This window comes from Bactrocera neohumeralis, chromosome 3 (genome assembly GCF_024586455.1).
Source record: "Bactrocera neohumeralis isolate Rockhampton chromosome 3, APGP_CSIRO_Bneo_wtdbg2-racon-allhic-juicebox.fasta_v2, whole genome shotgun sequence".
NCBI classification, from domain to species: domain Eukaryota; kingdom Metazoa; phylum Arthropoda; class Insecta; order Diptera; family Tephritidae; genus Bactrocera; species Bactrocera neohumeralis.
The window spans coordinates 63,424,808-63,445,038 of record NC_065920.1 but is presented as its reverse complement, the minus strand read 5'-3'; the positions used below and the strand labels follow the sequence as shown (position 1 = coordinate 63,445,038).

At 40.0% G+C, this 20,231-nt stretch overlaps 1 protein-coding gene across 1 annotated transcript in view; it reads left to right on the top strand.

Moving 5' to 3' along the window:
* LOC126752295 (myosin-G heavy chain) overlaps positions 1–17,228 on the top strand; it is a 31,333-nt gene extending 14,105 nt beyond the window's left edge. The window contains exons 2-7 of the mRNA XM_050463004.1: positions 5,221–5,852; positions 6,007–6,621; positions 6,724–7,431; positions 10,126–11,734; positions 11,843–11,994; positions 15,700–17,228. Of these exons, the coding sequence (XP_050318961.1) occupies positions 5,221–5,852; positions 6,007–6,621; positions 6,724–7,431; positions 10,126–11,734; positions 11,843–11,994; positions 15,700–16,227 (4,244 nt within the window). The 3' untranslated portion in view covers positions 16,228–17,228. The remainder of the gene's footprint in view (positions 1–5,220; positions 5,853–6,006; positions 6,622–6,723; positions 7,432–10,125; positions 11,735–11,842; positions 11,995–15,699) is intronic.
* The last annotated feature ends 3,003 nt before the right edge of the window (positions 17,229–20,231 follow it).

Below are 20,231 nucleotides of genomic sequence, written 5' to 3'. Positions count from 1 at the left end.
ATATTTAGAAGCATTCTTCTTCTTGTTTTCATCTTTTCCTTCTAAGTATATACTTTTTGTTTAAATTCTTCTCTCGTTAATTTGGAACGATCGCTTATAATTATTATGTTGCGCTTAAGATTTCGTGCTTATCACGCGATCGAGCTCGGCAAGCTGCCATCTGTTCGAAGCTTAGTCTGTTGTTACCCGTTTGAGACAAGTTTTCCTGCTTCAGTAAACCATTATTAATAGAATTTTTGATTTCTTGTATTCAACTTACTTTATAGTAAAATCTAGCATGAACTTCCAATCAGCCTTAAGCCAAACAAACCAACAGGTGTGCATATACATACATACATAGGTACATACCATAAATCAGCGCTGAGCATTGCGCATTGTCATTATTATTATTGAATTCGCGCTCCGCATAATGAACGTGCTTCGGCTGCCACTCGGCACAAGACACAATTTAAATACTCGCCAGATTTGGAGTAGAAAATGTTGACCACGAAACTGCTAATGAAGATATGTATAGATATACGCTCACATATACATACTCATTACCATAAGCGGTCGCTTTTAAGTTCAGTTTGATGTCAGCAGATAAGAAGTGGCTATAAATCTCTTTCGATGAGAGCATACATATATATTTATAGATGTACCAATAGCATATCCAAGTTAGTATGGCGACACTCACAGCATCTATTTGATTTGTTGCTTTTTCGAAATTTACCGTTCAGGAATTTCTAATGCAGCACTGCAATTGTCAACTGTCAGCAGTCAATTTTATAGTTAGACAACTATTGTAAACAGAAAAACTCATAAATTTTTTTAAAAATTTTCTTAAGTATTATTTGTGATTTTAAAGTAAAATGAACTTAAGAGACAATTTCGTGGCTACTAAGTTGTCGTAGTTGCAACATTATGAAAGCATGATGTACTTTAGCCAAATACCCTGGCGGGTACTGCGTCGAATACTCTCAGAGCTGTAGTGTTTTCATCCATTCGAATGACATGACCTAGCCAGCGTAGACTCTGTCTCTTAATTCGCTGAACTATGTCAATGTCTTCGTATATCTCGTCCAGCTCATCGTTTCATCGACTGCGGTGTTCGGACCATAAATCTTCCACAGAACCTTTCTCTCGAAACCTCGTAACGCCGACTCATCCGATGTTGTCATCGTCCATGCCTCTGCTTCATATAGCAGAACCGGGATGATGAGTGACTTGTAGAATTTGGTCTTTGTTCGTCGGGAGAGGACTTTACTTTTTAATTGCCTACTCAGACCAAAGTAGCACCTGTTGGCAAGAATAATTCTCCGTTGGATTTCAAGGCTGATCAATTTGTTGGTGTTGATGCTGGTTCCAAGATAGACGAAATTATCTACGTAGAAGATTCAGTTTGTTGACGGTGGGCTTTAATCTTTCACACAATACGCTCGATAGGACCTTATATGTGACGTTGACGAGGCTTGTCAAACGCTACTTGGTACAGATTGTGAAGTCTCCCTTGTTGTGGATTGGGCAAAGCATACTTAAATTCCAATCGCTTTTTTCGACCGACTATAATCTACAAAAAAGCTGATGCATGCTCGTAATCCGTTCTTTGCGGGAATCAAGTTCGGACTGGCAATCTCGACTTTTTGGTGATATACTTTCACTATCCATAATCAGCAGGAATCTGACCATCTCGTGTTTCCTCCATAATTTTAGTGTGCTCTGGGCATCAGTCACTAAATCACCTCTGGGAGTTCTACAAGAGTACGCTTTGGTCTTGAAACCTTCTATTAGTCGTCGCATCTTTTCGTAGAATTTTCGAGCATTACTGGTCGACAGGGATTGTCAAGCCTTTCATACATCCGAATTTCGGGGTCTCTCTTGGTTTGCCTGCAAAAACGTCTCGCTTCCCTCTTCAACCCTCGGTATCTATCCCATTCCGCACGTGTTATGGTCAATTTTTACGTTGCAAGGTAGGCAGTCTGTTTCTGTTCACTGCGACGCGGCACTCCTCGACGTACCAGCTGTTCTTTTACCTTTTCCGAAAACCAATGGTTCCGTTTCCCTATAACCGAAATCTAGAAGATATCCATTGGGTAAACTTCTTCAGATGAACTTGGTCCAAAATATCCTAAAACCAGAGAAAATATTAATTTCGGATGTACTGAAGCTATAATACCCTTTACAGCTGCATATGTACATATTTTATATTTGACCTGATGGATTTGTACCATATATGCTAAAGTGTGAATAGCTTGCGTAGGAGAAAGTAACGTGTGCAAAACATCGCTACAGATGGGCTTTACTAAATCGTCTTGACAAACCGTATATAGCCTGTTCAGAGTATAATTACATTTTGTACCGGTTAGATAAGCGCTTTTTTAGAATAAGGCGCTCTTACTTAGAACGATTACCCTGAAAATTTTTCAACAAAACTGAGCTATTGGATCAACCCGAAATATGTTTGCTGAAGTTTTGAAAGCTTCTGTGGCAGCAATAAACCTTGTTATTTGACTTAAATTTCTGGCCGGTATGTGACTTTTTTGTGTGGGTGTCAAATTTTCGAAATACGATGGGTGGTGCAGAACCGTGACGACGACATAGGTGTGAACCAGTGTGTGCTCATGATCGAAGGGCAATTCTTACTCACTAAATGGTGCAATTTTCCCGCAATTAGACATCGAAACGACCTAATAATTCTACATAGCTAAGATCTGTGAACGCTAGGTAGTCAGATGTAGATTACATCTTGTGTTTCCCAAACAAAAGTGATAGGAAATGCATCGCCTTTGCGGAATGAAGTCCATTATTCTTTGAACTTTGGTGTTACCATGTTTCATCGGTGACCATAAAAACCGCAGAAACACTTTGGGATTAAATATTGTGTAATACTGTTGTGAACTTTTTAATGTAGTTAGCACAATTTGCAGAAACTCTATAATCGTAGGTTACGCTAGCCAGTCTCAACACCTCAATGTGTCTTATATCAATTTTGGTTAATACAAGGTCTGTCGCAAAAGAAACAGGACTGTTAAAAAAACAAAAAAATATTAATATTTTTCAAAAGTTATATTTTTTCATTCAAAGTAGTTTCCTTGTGCTTCGATACAGCGTTTAGCCCGGTCAATTAGCATTTCAAATGAGTGTTTAAGGTCATTTTTCGGAATGCTCTTGAGAATATCGGTCGTCGCCTTTTGGATAGCTGAAATGTCCTGAAACCAGTGTCCTTTCATGGGCAAATGAAGTTTTCCAAATAGGTAAAAATCACAGGGTGCCAGATCAGGTGAGTAGGGTGAGTGATTAATGGTTAATATGGAGTTTTTTGTCAAAAAATCAGTGACAAGCGTCGACCGATGACACGGCGCATTATCGTGCAACAGGCGCCTGGACCCTGCCTCACGGTATTGTGGTCGAGCACGACGAATGCGTGACAAAAGACGCTTCATAACACCAAGGTAAAACACAGCATTAATCGATTGGCCAGGTGGGAAGAACTCTCGGTGTACAATACGCTCGGAATCGTAAAAACAAATCAGCATTGATAGGAGATTGATCTTGGAACCATTTCATCATTTGAAATGTTTCATAAACGTTTTCCCAAGTAAACGTTTTTGAAACAAAATTTAATATTTGCTCTTTGTTCAAAATGCATTTTACGACCGATGACCAAAAGCTGCTGTCACTTTTTGATCAATAACATCGATTGTAGTTATCCAATTGTCTTAAAATTTTTACGAAATGTCAACAAGAGATCAAACTTTTTATTTCATATACCCACCAATAGGTGGCGCCACCAGAAACAGTTATATTTATAAAGTTCTGTTTCTTTTGCGACAGACCTTGTATATACGTTTAACTACACCCTGATGCTCATAAAAATTACTTAGTGCAGTCTAAAGGAACAAGTTAAAGGCACTGATAACCTTTTTTTCTGATTGGAAGGAAGATATGCTCCTCAATGCGATTAGCATACAATGGATCTGAGGCTTTACACCAGTTACGAGTAGCGAAGTGTTCCCGACCGTTCTTCACCACCTCTTTGGCCCAAGCCAGCCGTTTCAACTCTTCTTTCTTCCGGATGGACTAGCCTTCACGACGATTGCATACACCGAGTGCCGTGCCGCCACTCCTTCTTGCTTGCTTATTTGCCCTGTTTTGTTGCCAGAAACTCACCTGCTCAAGAGAGCGAGGTTGTTCCCATACGTTATAAAGCTGGTTTGGCAGTAGTGCTACATTCACCGCAACTTGCTCTCGTTGCAGTGGAGGTGTGGCCGCTGTCGACACAGCTCATAGAATCGCTGTGACCGCTGGTGGTAGCAAACTCGTCTCCTACCGACTTTTGGACTAATATCCCAGCCCACTTCGTTCTTTTGTTGACTTCCATGTTGAGTTTTATGATTCCGGGGTCTCTATCCCTAGCGTTTTATACCTCCGGCCAGGTACGTTTGGACAGATATATCAGCCCGCTTTGTTTCTTTGTTGACTTCCATGTTGAGTTTTATGATGCGGGGGTGTCTAACTCTAGCGTTTAATGCCTACCGCCAGGTACCTCATTAGCAATGTCCGTTGTATTATCCAATATCCTACTTCTGAGAATATATACATATGTACAAAGCAGTCCATCATGGCTGGGAAAATACGTCAGCCTTTGCTAGGAGCCGTCTGCCTGCAATGTAATGACTTTGACTAGAGCCAGCTTGAAATCATGACATTGTAAGCAGCGACACTCATTGCCCAGTCGACATCCGCGCGGAGGATACACCTTAGACGAATTTTTGTCATCCTTTTATAATTCTAAATTTCTCAGAAATAATAACGTTGAAAAGCTTAAATAACTCTGTCTATAAGGTAGGGGCGAGTAATAGCCAAATAATATGCCTATCTGAAGAATAGTCTAACATATCTTAATTTTCGGACAAGTTCAAGTGACTATAGTACTTTTCCAGAAGACATGAAGGCTGAAATTTTGGCAAGTTGCTTGATCATTACTTATATTCTTATATTCTTCCGCAGTAATATTATTTTTTTTTTTGTTTTTCCTGTCCGTCTGACATATATTTTGGAAGGTTCTTTTGGAGATCAATTAGGAGATCAAGGAATCCAAATTTGTTTGAAAACTCTCTTTCTCGTTAGAAATGTACCCCGAATCTCTAAACCAATCAGTAAAGCGGGAAATTCATAAAGAAATAAATTTCTTTGACTTGAATAAGTAATTTACATCTGTTTTCCTTATATCGCTTACAGACGCATCCTCATCCAATGAAGCCGTGCACTTGCAGCAGCGTCTCAAGAGCCTCAGCACTGAATTAGTCACCCTACGCAATCGGCTGCATGTTGGACAGGGACAACAAAACAACAACAACAGCAATAATAATAATAACAATAGCAACAATAACAACAACAATAGCCATAACAACACCAGCAATTGCAATGTCACAACGGTGAGTAACTTACAACAGCACCAACAACAACAACAACAGCAGCAGCATGTCAACAACACAGCTGGCTTGACCGGCCTCAATTTGCATGCATCCACACCGAATTTGCACAACAGCACGCAGCATCTGAACAATAGTAACACAACAACAACAAATTGCATAAATAATAACAGCTTGCAACAGCATCAGCAGCAGCAGCAGCAACAGCAACAACAATTGCAATTAACACACTCCACACTAATTCCCACACACGGCAGCAATAGCAGTAATAACAATAACAACGCCATTAACAAATCTAATAGCGGCAATTGCAATAGCAACAACAACAACAACAACACTAATAATAACAATGTATCCTTGACATCATGCAATAACGTCAACAGCACAAACACCGCATTTACGCACATCAATAGCAATAACAGCAACAACAACAATAAGGTGAGTCAGCTACGTAATCGGCGGCGTTGACAAGGCAATTTGCTGTTTATAGAAAATTACTATGTAATTACCTACCAATTACACACATACTAACTTCTATGTATTTCTTGTGCTCTTTTCTTCCACTGCTACTGCTTCTTCTTCTCGGCATTAGTCACATTTGCACAGCTTTAGCCACACATTGCCACATAATTCAACGATTTCCGCCGGCAACACAGCGACTTTGCCGTCCGGCGCCGCTGCGGGCATCGTTTCCACACGCAACACTTCCATACCACATCCATTGCCGTCAACTATACAACAACAACAGCAACAGCATCATCAACAGCAACAGTCACACCACCAGCACCACCAACAACACCAGCAGCAGCAGCACCTGCAGCAACAACATAACGCGCACACGCTTCCAATGCGCTCCTCGGCCAGCATTGGCGCGCACGTCCATCACCTTAGCCACCATAATTTGCCACCCTTCATACCGATTGCCCAGAAGCATCCAAGCGCCAGTCATGGCAGCAGTTTCAGCAACATTGTCGCACCCTTCGGCTACAGCAACACCAATGTCGAGCAGCGCAATGTGAGCAACAACTTTTTGGGCAGCCTACAAACACACCACAACAATGCGGGTCATAACAACAACGGCGTCGGCAACGGCGGCGCACACAAGCAGCCGCGTGAGATTGAGGACCTGATACATCTACCCGGTCCACTGACCGAGGATGCGGTGATGCGCACGCTGCAAGCGCGCTTCAACGACAATTGTTACTTTGTAAGTGCTTGAGACTTCTTGAATTCCAGAAATTTCAACCAACCTCACTTTAATAAACAATAATTTAAACATTAAATACAAAATTCCTCTAACCACTTGCAGACCAACGTCGGCCCCATACTGCTCTCCATCAATCCCTATCGTGATGTTGGCAATCCGCTCACACTCACCTCCACCCGCTCATTACCGCTGGCGCCGCAGTTGAACAAGATCGTGCAGGAGGCTGTACGTCAGCAGACGGAGACCGGTTATCCGCAAGCTATTATACTTTCCGGCACTTCGGGTGCCGGTAAGACGCACTGTTCGATGCTGCTACTACGTCAGCTATTCGCTGTCGCTGGTGGTGGCCCTGAGACGGATGCGTTTAAACATTTGGCTGCCGCTTTTACGGTGCTACGTTCTTTGGGTTCCGCTAAGACCACAACTAACTCGGAATCGAGTCGCATTGGTCAGTTTATAGAGGTGCAGGTCACTGATGGCGCTCTCTATCGCACCAAGATACATTGCTATTTTTTGGATCAGACACGTGTCATACGTCCGCTGCCGAAGGAGAAGAACTATCATATCTTCTATCAAATGCTAGCCGGTTTGAGCAGGGAGGAACGTATTAAGTTGAATTTGGAAGGTTATTCGCCAGCGAATTTGCGTTACTTACAAAGCGGCGATATTGTGCAGAATGAACAGGAGGATGCTGCACGCTTTCAAGCCTGGAAGACTTGTTTGGGCATCTTGGGTATACCGTTTTTGGATGTGGTGCGTGTACTTGCCGCTGTTTTGCTGCTGGGAAATGTGCAATTTATTGATGGACAGGTGAGTTCATGAAACGTTTATCGAGGCGAAGTGTAGACAGCTTACAGTGTGAGATGTGCTTCATATTGGGACACTCTGTCTCCGGTTTTTAGCAGATCTCTAATAAGCCCTAGTATATTGAGTTGAAGAACAACGAGTATCGACTTTTGCAGCCTTCGTTTCTGAGACAATCGGGCCTACGTAATTGAAATGAAAAATTTATAACCGATCAAAGACCGTCACTCTGAGGAAACTGGGGAAATATTTTTCCAAATTTATAAAAGCTTAACCTCAAACGTATTTTGGTGACCAGATTACCCGAGTCTAGAGCTACACTTTGATAAAAACATGTTTTTCGAAAAAACTTCGCGAATCCCAGTGTTGAATAGGACTACTCAAATGACCCATTAGAAACTATAGAATTTTCCCATCTTTCTGGCAAATTGTGGATTCCACCCAAAATAGCTGCGCCGTCTTAGTAGCCAAGAATGAATTAAGCCGATTTTTGACACCCTGCTCTGATGTAAACTGTATTCCAGTGACGTCGTACTGCATCGACCGAAACAAACGGCTACAAGGCCGGTGAGGCAAAACTTCCTCGCCGCTGTTTTCCAAAAAATTTTTAACCTGTCTTGCAAACATGAAGCCGAGCTTTGTACTAATGGATAGTTACTGCCTCGAATCTACTCAAAATTTTCGGACGGTTTTCGACAATCGCACGCTTCATTTGATGAGTGGTTATCTACACTCCTACAACACTCCTTTAGGATTCCACCAAATTCAGAGCATTACCTTCACGACAGGTTTCACATATGATTTTTTGTATTTGGGGTTTTTGTACTGGATCGAACTTTCATCATTAGTTACAGTCCCATGCAAAAACGATTTCTTTTTGTAGCGTTCAAGCAGCTTTCTGACATGAAAACTCGGTTTTCAATATCACTTGGCTTCAGTTCATATGGCACCCTATTTTCTTGCTCCGGCTACTGCTACACGTTTTCAAATAGCTGATCCCCATTTATTCCGTGAGCTCTTCTTGTGTTTGTAACAATCTTCATTGAGTAGTGCTTCCAGTTTCTCATCGTCAAATTTTTCTGTTTGAGGTTAAGATATTATTCACCTTCTAGAGGGTCAAGCGTGCTGATCTTGGTGTGCAGGAATCTAAATTTTGAGTTGCATATCAGTAGACAAATGGCCTCAGAACCTCAATCCCCTAAACCTAATCTACTCCCAACTCCAGACAGACAAACAGAAATGTTTAAAGTTAAGATATTTCTTACTTTCTGTAGGGTTGGTCATGCGTGCTGGTCTTAGCGTCCAGGAATCTAAATTTTGAGTTAAATATCAGTAGACAAATGTATTTTTTTTAAGTGGGGAAAGCATCAAAAGCTTGATTGCGGAACTTCAATCTGCTAAACCTAACCTACTGCCAACTCCAGATTCTCCCACGGATTTACCTAATTAAGTATTACTTCGTGGGAGTGATAAGACATTTAAGTCTCTTCTATGACACGGACTGACGGACGCCTACTTTGCTCTATAGGTCTTAGTTTTGTCATGATTGAGGCGGCCGCTTCGCTGACAGCTTTCCAGTTCTCAGTGGACTGACACATGAGTGTCATCAAATTTCCCACCGTAAAACTATCACCGAGTGTAGTTTTAAGCTTTTCTCTTGTGCTTAAAAAGCGAGGGCAATAAAAGAATACATGCTCAGAGTCTTCAAAGCACTCTGAACACGTCGGACAATTGCACTAATGTCGTGCTGGATTCCGTACAAGTAGCTTCTAAAGCACCCATGTCCACTTAGTTTTTGGGTTAGGTGGAAATCTAGGTCCCCATGTCGTCTGTCGATCCACGTTAGGCAAATGGCTTGTGTACGAGTGTCTGAAAGCTATCCGACTGCTTTCAGTTTCGCCCTCATTCGGGTCTAACTGCAAAATTTACTCTTGGGAATGGCGGGTGCGATTCTGCAGAGTCACAGTTTTTCATAAATGGAACACAGGCTGCTTAAGCACTAACTTTAGGTACCTTTAAACAAAGATTTGGGAGCAAAAACCAAGAAAAAATATATCTGATTTTCTCTAGATGGCCTAACCCCAACAATCAGTCCAAGATATGTTTATCTATAGAGATATCAGAATTTAAATTGTGATAAATACGTTAAAAATCTCAAAAAAAAGGTTCTTAAACATTTCTCCTGGTGCAAATACTATCACTAGCAAAATATACACTTCATCTAAAAATAGAATATAATTCTACCAACAACAATTAATAAGTTTATACTTGTATTAATAAATAATTATTTAATAAAATTTTCAAGCTCTTGTAGCACCCTGTTCCTACTTTAGCTAAAGTACAGTAATTGGTGTGTGTCTTTGCTACAGTACATCTTAACAAAACGGCAATTTGCCACAACATTGATTACTATGTACGTGGCGCACTGGTAGTACTCTGCGCTTGTAAATTTGTTGCTGTGAGTTCAAATCCCAGCAGAGGCACTTTTCTCGTTATGATGTTTTTATTCGGGTAATTTACGCCTGAATGTGATTTTAAATCGTGTATGTTGCGAAATTCATGACTGAACGGGAAAATATAGAATTTTTTTCTAATGTATTATGTATGCTATATTATTTTTATACCCTGAACAGCGCATATATGTATGTAGCTGTCATTTAAATCTCAATTTCATAAATAAATATATTTTCTTTTCCATAGAGCCTCGAAGTGGACGTCAAAGGTGAAGCCGAACTGAACTCCGTCGCCAGTTTGTTGGGCGTGCCGCCAGCTGCGCTCTTCCGCGGACTCACCACGCGCACACACAACGCACGTGGTCAGCTGGTGAAGTCTGTCTGCGACGCCAATATGTCCAACATGACACGCGACTGCCTCGCGAAAGCGCTCTACTGCCGCACCGTGGCCACCATTGTAAGGCGCGCCAACAGTCTGAAAAGACTTGGCTCCACATTGGGCACTTTGAGCTCCGATTCGAATGAGTCGGTACACAACCAGGCGGATGTCGCATCACAGCACGCCTCTACTATTGGCGGCAACTCTGGTTCGAAATCAATGGCGGCCTTAAATAATGCTGTACGTCACGCCACGGATGGTTTTATTGGCATATTGGATATGTTCGGCTTTGAGGAACCATCACACGCACAATTAGAACATCTCTGCATCAATTTGTGCGCCGAAACTATGCAGCATTTCTACAATACGCACATCTTTAAGTCTTCGGTGGAGTCTTGTCGTGATGAGGGCATTGTTTGCGATGCTGAGGTGGACTATGTGGATAATGTGCCCTGCATCGATTTGATATCCTCGCTACGCACCGGCTTGCTAAGCATGCTGGACGCTGAGTGCTCCATACGCGGCACCGCCGAGAGTTATGTCGCCAAGATTAAGGTGCAACATCGCAACTCAACGCGGCTGGAGACGAAGCACGCGAGCGAACCTTATGATCCGCGCATGTTTATGATACGTCATTTTGCTGGGCGTGTTGAATACGATACCACCGACTTTCTGGACACAAATCGTGATGTGGTGCGTGATGACTTGGTCGCCGTCTTCTACAAGCACACCTGCAATTTCGGCTTTGCCACACATCTCTTCGGTTCGGAGCTGAAGGCATTGTACGCACTGCAGAATGTGCCACGCGGTCTCAGCTTCCGTATTTCACCCACATCACATACGGATCTATTGAATGGCGACGAACCGGTCTCGACGCTCACGCAAGACTTCCACACACGTTTAGACAACTTGCTGCGCACGCTGGTGCACGCGCGTCCACATTTTGTGCGCTGCATACGCAGCAATGCCAATGAAACGGCCGGCTGCTTCGAGCGCAAGATGGTCGTCCGGCAGATACGTTCACTGCAGGTGCTGGAGACCGTTAACCTAATGGCATCTGGTTTTCCGCATCGCATGCGCTTCAAGCAGTTCAATGCGCGTTATGTCGCTATGTTGGCGCCGTTTCGCCTGCATCGTCGCAGCGAGGATAAGGCGATGGAAGATTGCAATCTCATTTTAGAGTTTGCCATGGAGAATCCGCCGGTGTTGGATGGTTCCGTCACGCTCGCTTGGGCGCCTGGCAAGCGCCATGTATTCCTTAGCGAGGGCATGCGTCAGCATTTGGAACATCTGCGCGCGGAGATACGCACCAAGAGCGCCACATTGATACAGGCCACCTGGCGTGGCTGGCAGTGGCGCAAGAAGATGGGCGGTGTGAAGCGTACGCGCGGCGTTAATGGCGTCATAACTATGCTACCGACTGCGTCAAGCGCAACTAAACTGACGAAGTTGTTGCCCAACAGCGGCGCTAATTCGCGTAAGTAGTGTTGTTGCCGTTTGACTGGCGTGTAAAATGCAATTATGCAATTGAAATTAATTTTTTCATTCTCTCTTCTTTCATCACCTGTTCGTCGCTGCTGCACAGTACCGCGTCTATCGGCGAAATCTACAAATCTTATGGGCACCGTAACGCGTCCACGTCCGCAACCAATCGCAGGCACACCACCACCTGATCCGAATGAGAAATGCGACACAAAGATAATCCAGCAAACCTGCAGCCTATTCGGATTAGATTTGGTGAGTCCTCATTCTTATCCCTCTTAATCTAACACTTGCCGCCTATCAGCTTACATTTCCTACTCATTCCCCTTGTTCCTTCACTATTAAACACTTGCATGCGCAACTCACACGTACGCCAGTACGAAAGGTAACATAAGTAGGTTTTGGTGATGGTGTAGGAAAGTTGATGTAACACGTTTGCTTTTGCACGTTTGAACTTTTTTGGAACTAAACTTTTATTTACTTGCATGTGAATCGGGTTTTGCTGTTAGAGTTTTTGTATCATCTGATCAAAATTGAATCGCACTGATAAAGTAAGACTTCATTGTATCCTATTTTAATACAAATCTTCATTATCGCCTTCAAAATAGGTCCCCTTATTCCAATTTTTCATACACGTTTTTAAGTTTCGGCTAGGCTGGCCTTCAGTGTCTTCAGCGATTTTTAGTTTTTTTCGGTTTCAACTAATTTTTGTAGCGCCATTCGGTAGATTGTTCGACAGTTGCGATGTCAGACTCATAACGTCGCATCTCATTACTAGTAATGAAGCATTTGATGAATGTAGAGAACTCAGTTACGTTGTCATCTCTTTTACGACGTCTACACGTCATTGTTTCAGGTCAGTCTAGCATTGACACGCTTCAACCCAAAACATTAACGAGAATGCGTTGAGTCGATTCATAAGCGGTGTTGAAATCCTCTGCTATCTCTCTGATGCCAAAGCGATAATTTTCAAGCACTGTCTCTTAAACAGTTCCGATGTTATCGTCATGAACGGTGGTGAATGGACGACTAGCAGGAGATAAGTTTTCGATGACTTCACAACTCGTTGTTAAGGTTATCAATAATCTGGAGCAGTCTTCTCTCTCCTCTTCCATAACTTGAGATAATTCTGACTGATTGAATATTGTAGTTATTATAGTGGCTAAAAAAATATCCGAAAAAATAAGTTGACAGCTAAATCTTCCTAACACTTAGTACTTAGACTTGGCTGAGTGAACTATGCGAAGTAAAAAGTCAAAACTGATAAAAATTACTGCAGAATTAGAAATTTACAAGCATTTTGCCCACAATTTGTCGTCAAAAGTAAACATTACTAGGCAATACTGATAAAGTCGGCCATAAACCTAAAAGTCCCATCTATTGGAACAGCTTTAAAAAGGCGACTTTTAGGAAAATACGAAAGATTTTTGTAATTGTTTTACAATTATAAAAGTATGTCAGGTTAGGTTGAGTGGTCAATCCTGACATGGAACTCACTTGAGCGGCTTAGAACATCGGTCCGTTGTGGTACCTAAAATACTCCCATTTACTGGATCATAAGATCCTTACAAATCGACAAAACGCTTGGAGCCTATCACAAATTTGTTGAAATGGTTAATGTGAGTTTCGGCTATATGTTCTTGTTTGCTGAAGATAAGACTATAGAGGTGTTCCAGCCTCAGTTGTACAAAGGCTGGAAAATGGAGGAGTAAGTCTCTAGTTGTTTCCACCTCATGCTAATTCATACAACTTTGACAACTACCTCCCGCCAAGATTCGTAGCCTTACCGCATGAATGCCTATTGGACAGTGTTCAGTATGAACTGCAACGATTGCGGCAAGATGAACTTTCTGAAGGCAAGTAGTTCAGTAGATCCACAAAAAGACCAAAGAACTTTGCAATCACATGAGAGCTGATCTTTAACCAGCGCAAACTGCTAAGGGTCATTGGTTCAGTGCTAGAATGGAGATCCAACTTCAAATGCGAACGGAGAAAGAGTGCACCCTTTTGCTATCTAATCAGTTTTGCGGTTGCTGCGGCTGTGGTATTTAAAGGTATGCTTATACATATTTCAGATACACGCAGTAAAATTAAATATTTTTTGAGTTACACGCATTTTACCGGTTGAAGTGATTCCGGTAGCAGTAGATCTATTCATATCGAGTATAACCACGTTCAATTTGGTAGAACGATATTAGCGCTGAGCGCACACTATGCGCTCAAGACTAGTGTAGGGGTGTCTAGACTCCTTATTTCTAGCATTAAGTTATTTAAGGACTAGACTGGTTTGAGTGTCTGGCCAAAGCGATATTGGCTGTAAGGCTAATGAGCCAGCTAGAACAGGTAGATAGGAATGCGAACGGGTAGGAGCTCCGTTGGCTTTTTGTCATCTAGCCATAGGAGCTTTTCATTTGGCTTTACAAAAAGTTGAATACAAGAATATAAGCGTGATTCCTCCATTACGCTGAGGGATCAATCATCTAACCTAACCTAACCTATGTTTAAAGGTGTAACCTATTAAAATATGAAAACATGCCTGTTTTTTGAAAAATTTTGGAATTTATTTCCTCCGTTTATTGGAGTAGGCTTTTGTAACTTTAGGGATGTCTAAAATGTGACTAAGAAGTCTCAATATTTAAAGCAAAGTATAAAGATGAAAGTGGATTATGACTGAATTCTTCCAAATTCTGTAGCAAAATTTTGTTTTTTTTGGGTATAAGCTAAATGCCGAAATGTAGGCAACATTTTCTCATCAATATTTCAGGGAAGTCTAAAATGTGACTAAGAAGTCTGAATATTCGAACCTAAATAAAAAAGTGAAGCCAGCTTATGACCGAATTTTTACAAGTTCTGTTACAAAATCTGTTTTTTTTTGGGTATAAGCTTAGCGCCGAAATGTAGGCAGCATTTTCTCAACAATATTTTAGTTTATCTGGAGTTTCTTGATGCAATTTAATGTTAGTCAAACTTTTTCTCATCAATAATTTTTTGAACTGGATTTTATTTTAACGAAATGTAGAATTTTTTTTCTTCTTTAACATTTGCATTTAATAATCCTTTTTTATTTGCTAAACGCCTAAGGGTAGACTAAATTTTTTAACAAAATTTTTATCAGTCGCTAATTCAAATTTTCCTAATCACCTTGTATGCTTTTCGGCATGTCATGAGTTATAAGCAAGTTTATGTGTGTTCTTTTCGTTTTTTATTTTACTAAGTTTTTTCTTAAATATTTTTTTAATTTTCTTAAAATTTAATTAAATTCTAAAAAAATTTATATAACCCTAGAAAATAGTTTTCTCCTTCACTTCACCGCTACTCGTAAACTACTTTTAATAAATATTGGTCTTCTCGTACTAAATGTTCTTTCCTCACTAACTTGCTGACACTTTCACTACATTCACTTCCTTTACATTTTCATGTCCACCAACTTTGCGCTGGTTGGTGTGTGTGTGTGTGTAACCTTTCAACTTACGTCAACTAACTCGCCGCCATTTAATTTTGCTTTTTAATTTCCAAGCACAGATTTTTATCTCTTTTATCCCACATACCATACTAACCTAACGCTAACTGCCAACCATAAACCACTAATCGCCTGTCCAAGCGCCTAACCAACATTTAGTTTGCACTTCCTACCGCACGTCACCCACTCAACACAAAGCTGCTTTCATTTAACCATTCACTGATTCCCATTATGTGGCGCAATAAATTTGTTTTCCTCCGCATTGGACATACTTCATCATTCATTGTTTGTCAAATGCCTTTCAATTGAATTCTTTTCTTATCTCTATGCCGCCTTTGTGCGACGCTGTCCTTTGCCGCATCCTCATTCTACCAATCATAATGCCGCTAATGTCGCTGATGTTGACGACGACAACGACGATGACACCGATGACGTCGTTGCTGCCAATGTTCAACGACAATTACTTACATACATGTGTCTGTGTATGTGTGCGTGTGTAGGAACGTCCGCCACCCGTGCCGCCGTCACGTGGCTACACCATCGCTGGCAGCCTGAAGCTCAGCTATCCGCAGAGTCGCATCATGAAAATGAATTTCCCCGAGGATCCACCCATCGTTAATCCGGCCGAACAACAGTTGCAGCAACAGTTGAAGAAGGGTGAAGCCGTCAGCGTTGTGGGCGCCTCATCGTGTCGCGGACACTTGATTGTCGAGCACAAAGGTCAGAGTTACCACGTACCGTTTCAGTATATGGAGTTGTTGCGTCCGTCTATGCCAGCTGGCAATGTGGTTGTTGCTGCTGGTGGTGGTGGCGGCAGTGGTGGCTGCGGTGTCACCAATAATCCAAATAATGCTGCTAGTGTTAAAAACAACAACAATAGCAACAATATGGCTAATAAAAATAGCAGCAGCACTGGCAATTTGACTAACAATTGCAATGCCAATAACAATGTTGGCGTAAATAACGGTAATAGCGGCAACACGAACAACAACAACGCCAGCAACACCTCGGCAGCTGTCAAAATTTGAAGGGGCGACGCGTTGTAGTGCACGCAGCCAATTGACGTGTGCGGCAGTCGGCAGCGCAGCTGTGACCACCAAAACAAATCGAAACGGCTTCCGTGGCGGCGCGAGTTTGCTGTGTGTGCTGCAGTGCATATCCGTTGAGGAATTTATGTGGCTGCAATATCAACAATTTCGCTTTTTTTTTATTTTTTTATTACACAAAGACTGTAAATATATTTTGTAGATTTATACACTAGCGTGTATATAAACAGACAGACGTAGCTGTAAAATAAGTGGTTAGTATGAGTAAGGCATAATATAATATATTACAAGGGGTGTTCCAAAGTAAACAGGACTTTTTGAAACTAGCGCCCCCTGGTGGCGCCATCTATATGTCGACTGGTGCGTTAGAATCTGCTATCTTTATCGATTGTCCAGTGAGAATTTCATGACATTTCATTGATTGAAAGTGAAGTTATTGCGTTTTAAGTGTCAGTATGTTTGTGTTATCGGTGCGAAAATGAGCTGCGAACAAAGAGCCAACATTAAATTTTGTTTTAAAATTGGCAAAACTTTTACCGAAACGTTTCAATTGATGAAACAAGTTTATGGCGATGATTGCCTATCTCGTAGCAGAGTGCACGAGTGGTTTCAACGTTTTCAAAGTGGTCGTGAGGACATAAATGACGATCAACATGTGGGCCAATCAAAATCTGTGATCACCGGAAATTCCATCGAAACTGTGCGTGAAGTTCATCAAAAATCAGCCGAACTCATCATTGAAATTCATGGAAATGGAATTGAATATCTCCAAAACATTTGGGCTTACGAAAGGTGTGTGCACGGTTTGTAACGCACAAACTGATTGACGACCAAAAATTGCTCAGAATCCAACATTTGAAGGACATCATTGTGGCCGATTATTTGACCAAAAGTCAAATTTTAACCATTAACCACTCCCCGTATTCACCTGTTATGGCACCGTGCGCCTTCTTCCTTTTCGTAAAAATGCATTTGCCCATGAAAGGAAAGCGTTATGCAGACGTAAAGCTAAAACACTCGTTCGACATGCTTTTGGACCGTGTAAAAAGCTGAATTGAAACAGAAGGAGACTATTTTGAATAAAATAAATTGATTTTGAAAAAAACCATTTGTTGCAAGTCCTGTTTACTTTGGAACGCTCCTTGTATTATAAGTAAAAATATACAAATGGTATTAAGACTTAAAAGAATTTGAATTCTTATAAATTAAATTCAAATTTTTAAATAATTAAAAAATAACAAATAAATGAAAAGTATTATATATAACTTGTCAATAAGATGAGAAAAATTAAATTGCGGTTTAAAATATTATGATTATTAAAAAAAAATAAATAAAAAAATAAAAAAATAAATAATAAAAGTCAGAAATGATATCATTATAAAAATATTGAATAAAATTCTGACTACTCAAGTAAAAAAACTAAAATACATTTTTAATATAAATTAAAATTAATAAAATGCAATGACTTGTAATAATTTAAACTAAATCATCAGTTTAAACGAAAACAGCCCATTAAAATTTTTTTTCAAAAATTGCAATGGAGTAATATAGTACTGTGTCTCAAAATATAGTAAGACTTTGTTCATAATTTTAAAATTCTTAATTTATTCTTCAAATTCTATGTCATCCTCCTCAAAGTAATCCCCCTTGGCCAATACAAATACGCTTGTGCCAACGTTTTTTCCAATCCTCGAAACAGTTGTTAAGATCAATTTCCGGAAAAGACTTCAATGCACGTAGCAATTCACGTTTAATGTCTGCAATTGACTTAAAACGGTATTCTCGGAGCAAACATTTGTGTTTCCTAAATAACCATAAGCCGTACGGAGCTAAATCGGCGAATATGGTGCTAGCGACACGATATTGCTTGAAAATTTGGCGAGAAACTCACGAAGAATCAAGGTAGTATACGACGTTCCATTAACGTGGCGCAAAACCAAAGCTGTCGACTCATAATTCCAACCCTTTTTTACGAATAGCTTCGCGGAAACAACGCATGACCCACAAATAGTATTTCTTGTTGACAGTTTGGCCGGTCGGAAGGATTTGGGAGTGCACCACAACTCAATAACCAATGAAAACTGTCATCATAACATTGATTTTTGACCTGCTTTGACATGGTTTTTTCGGCTTTGGCTTACCTTTACCATGATATTCGGCCGATTGATTGTCTGTTTCCAGGTTGTAAGCATAAATTCAAGACTCAACACCAATAATAATACGTTTCATGACATCCTGGTAGCCGGAAATCATCGCTTCACAGACGTTAACTTGACGCTGTTTTACGAAAAAATGTGAGTAATTTTGAAACAATCGTGCTTTCACTTTCCTGAGGCTCAAATAATCTTTCAAAATGGTTTGCACTGATGCTTCCGATATTCCAACAATGTCAGTAAGATCTCTGACTGTTAATTGTCGATTCTCAATCACCGATTCCTTTATTTTATTAACGTGTTGATCATCAGTTGATGTTGTTGTTGACCGTCTTCGACTTGGTTCGTCATCAACTCGTTCTCAATTTCTCTTTTAATAGTTTGTGTCTATCAAAACACTTCCTCGCTACAAACAATCACCATCGAAGGCCTTTTCTAACATTCCTTATTTTTCGTCATCAGAAATTTGATTTCCCACACAAAATTCAATGGAATTTATTTTTTGAATAATTTCACTCATCGTAAAAATCGCCGAAAAAGTAAAAAGTTCTACTATTTTTTTCTCATAGTGGTATAATTGACAGGTGAAAAATGTAACAGAAATTAATAATGTTTGAATAATGTTTTTAGCACTCTAAAATGTACTTTACGCCAAAACAAACATCCATTTTTTTGAAAATCCTAGACTGCCCTAATGATTTATTTTAAATAGAACACAGTAAATAATAATAAACAGAATAAAATGTGCAGTTTTTATGAAAATCATTGACATTATAATATATTCTTAAGGAGTTACACCAGTGTGGCCATTAAAAAAACGATTTTTGCTTTTTCGATAGTTTATATTTTCAAAAATATCCTGTGATGTCGGCAAAGTCGTATTTTGAATAGTTTTTGAATGACAGCATTCTAAAGAGCGACCGGTCGTAGGTATAAATCGGATAGTACTTCTATAAACTTTAAACGCGTTTTTTTCGAAACGACATTTTTCAAAATTGCTGACATCATAACTAAACGAGAAATTGACCAAACCTACCTGAAACTGGGTATTCTTAGACATATTTACTATATTTACTATATGTGACCTGGTCTACGAAAAGGGAGCTAACGTGCGAAAACTAAAAAAAAAAAAAAAAAAAAAAAAAAATTTCATCTTCCATCCGAATCAACTAAAAAGTGAAAATTGATTTTTTGACACCTAAGCCCCCTTTTCGTAGACCAGGTCACATATAATGACCTACGATCTTTTTGATTGGTTAAAACTTTTAATTTATTACCTAAAAGACTAAATTTTTTTCAGAACTTCGCCATGTTGTTAATTTTTGATATTGTAGGTCATTGTGTAGGAAATACCTTAAACTTTGATAAACTTTTTGAGTTTTTTTGTTTGAGCTACTCATTCGGCCGGACTCATGTCAGCAGTTGGAGAACTTTTTTTTTGACACCTCCGAAAACAGCACATAACTCCGTTATTATTCAATATTTATTCAAAAACAAAATCTTACAATATAGCTGAAAATATACCTTATTATGTCCAAAGAACTTCGAAACGTTCGATTGAGTACTTTCTTTAACAAAAGTCAAGAAAACCCGCTAATTTTTCATGGGCTACACTGGTATAGCCCCTTAAAGCTTCTAAGAGTTGTCTCACATATAAAGTATCTTTTGATTTTTACAGTATGACAAAGAAATATGAGACAAATAAATAATTTATCAAAAAGAAAGAAAACATTAAAGACGAAAAAATAAAACAGTTGAAAAGAAAGTAAAAAAATGTGCATTTTTCCTATTTTAATAAAATGAAAATGAAAAAAATAAAAAATAATATAAAAT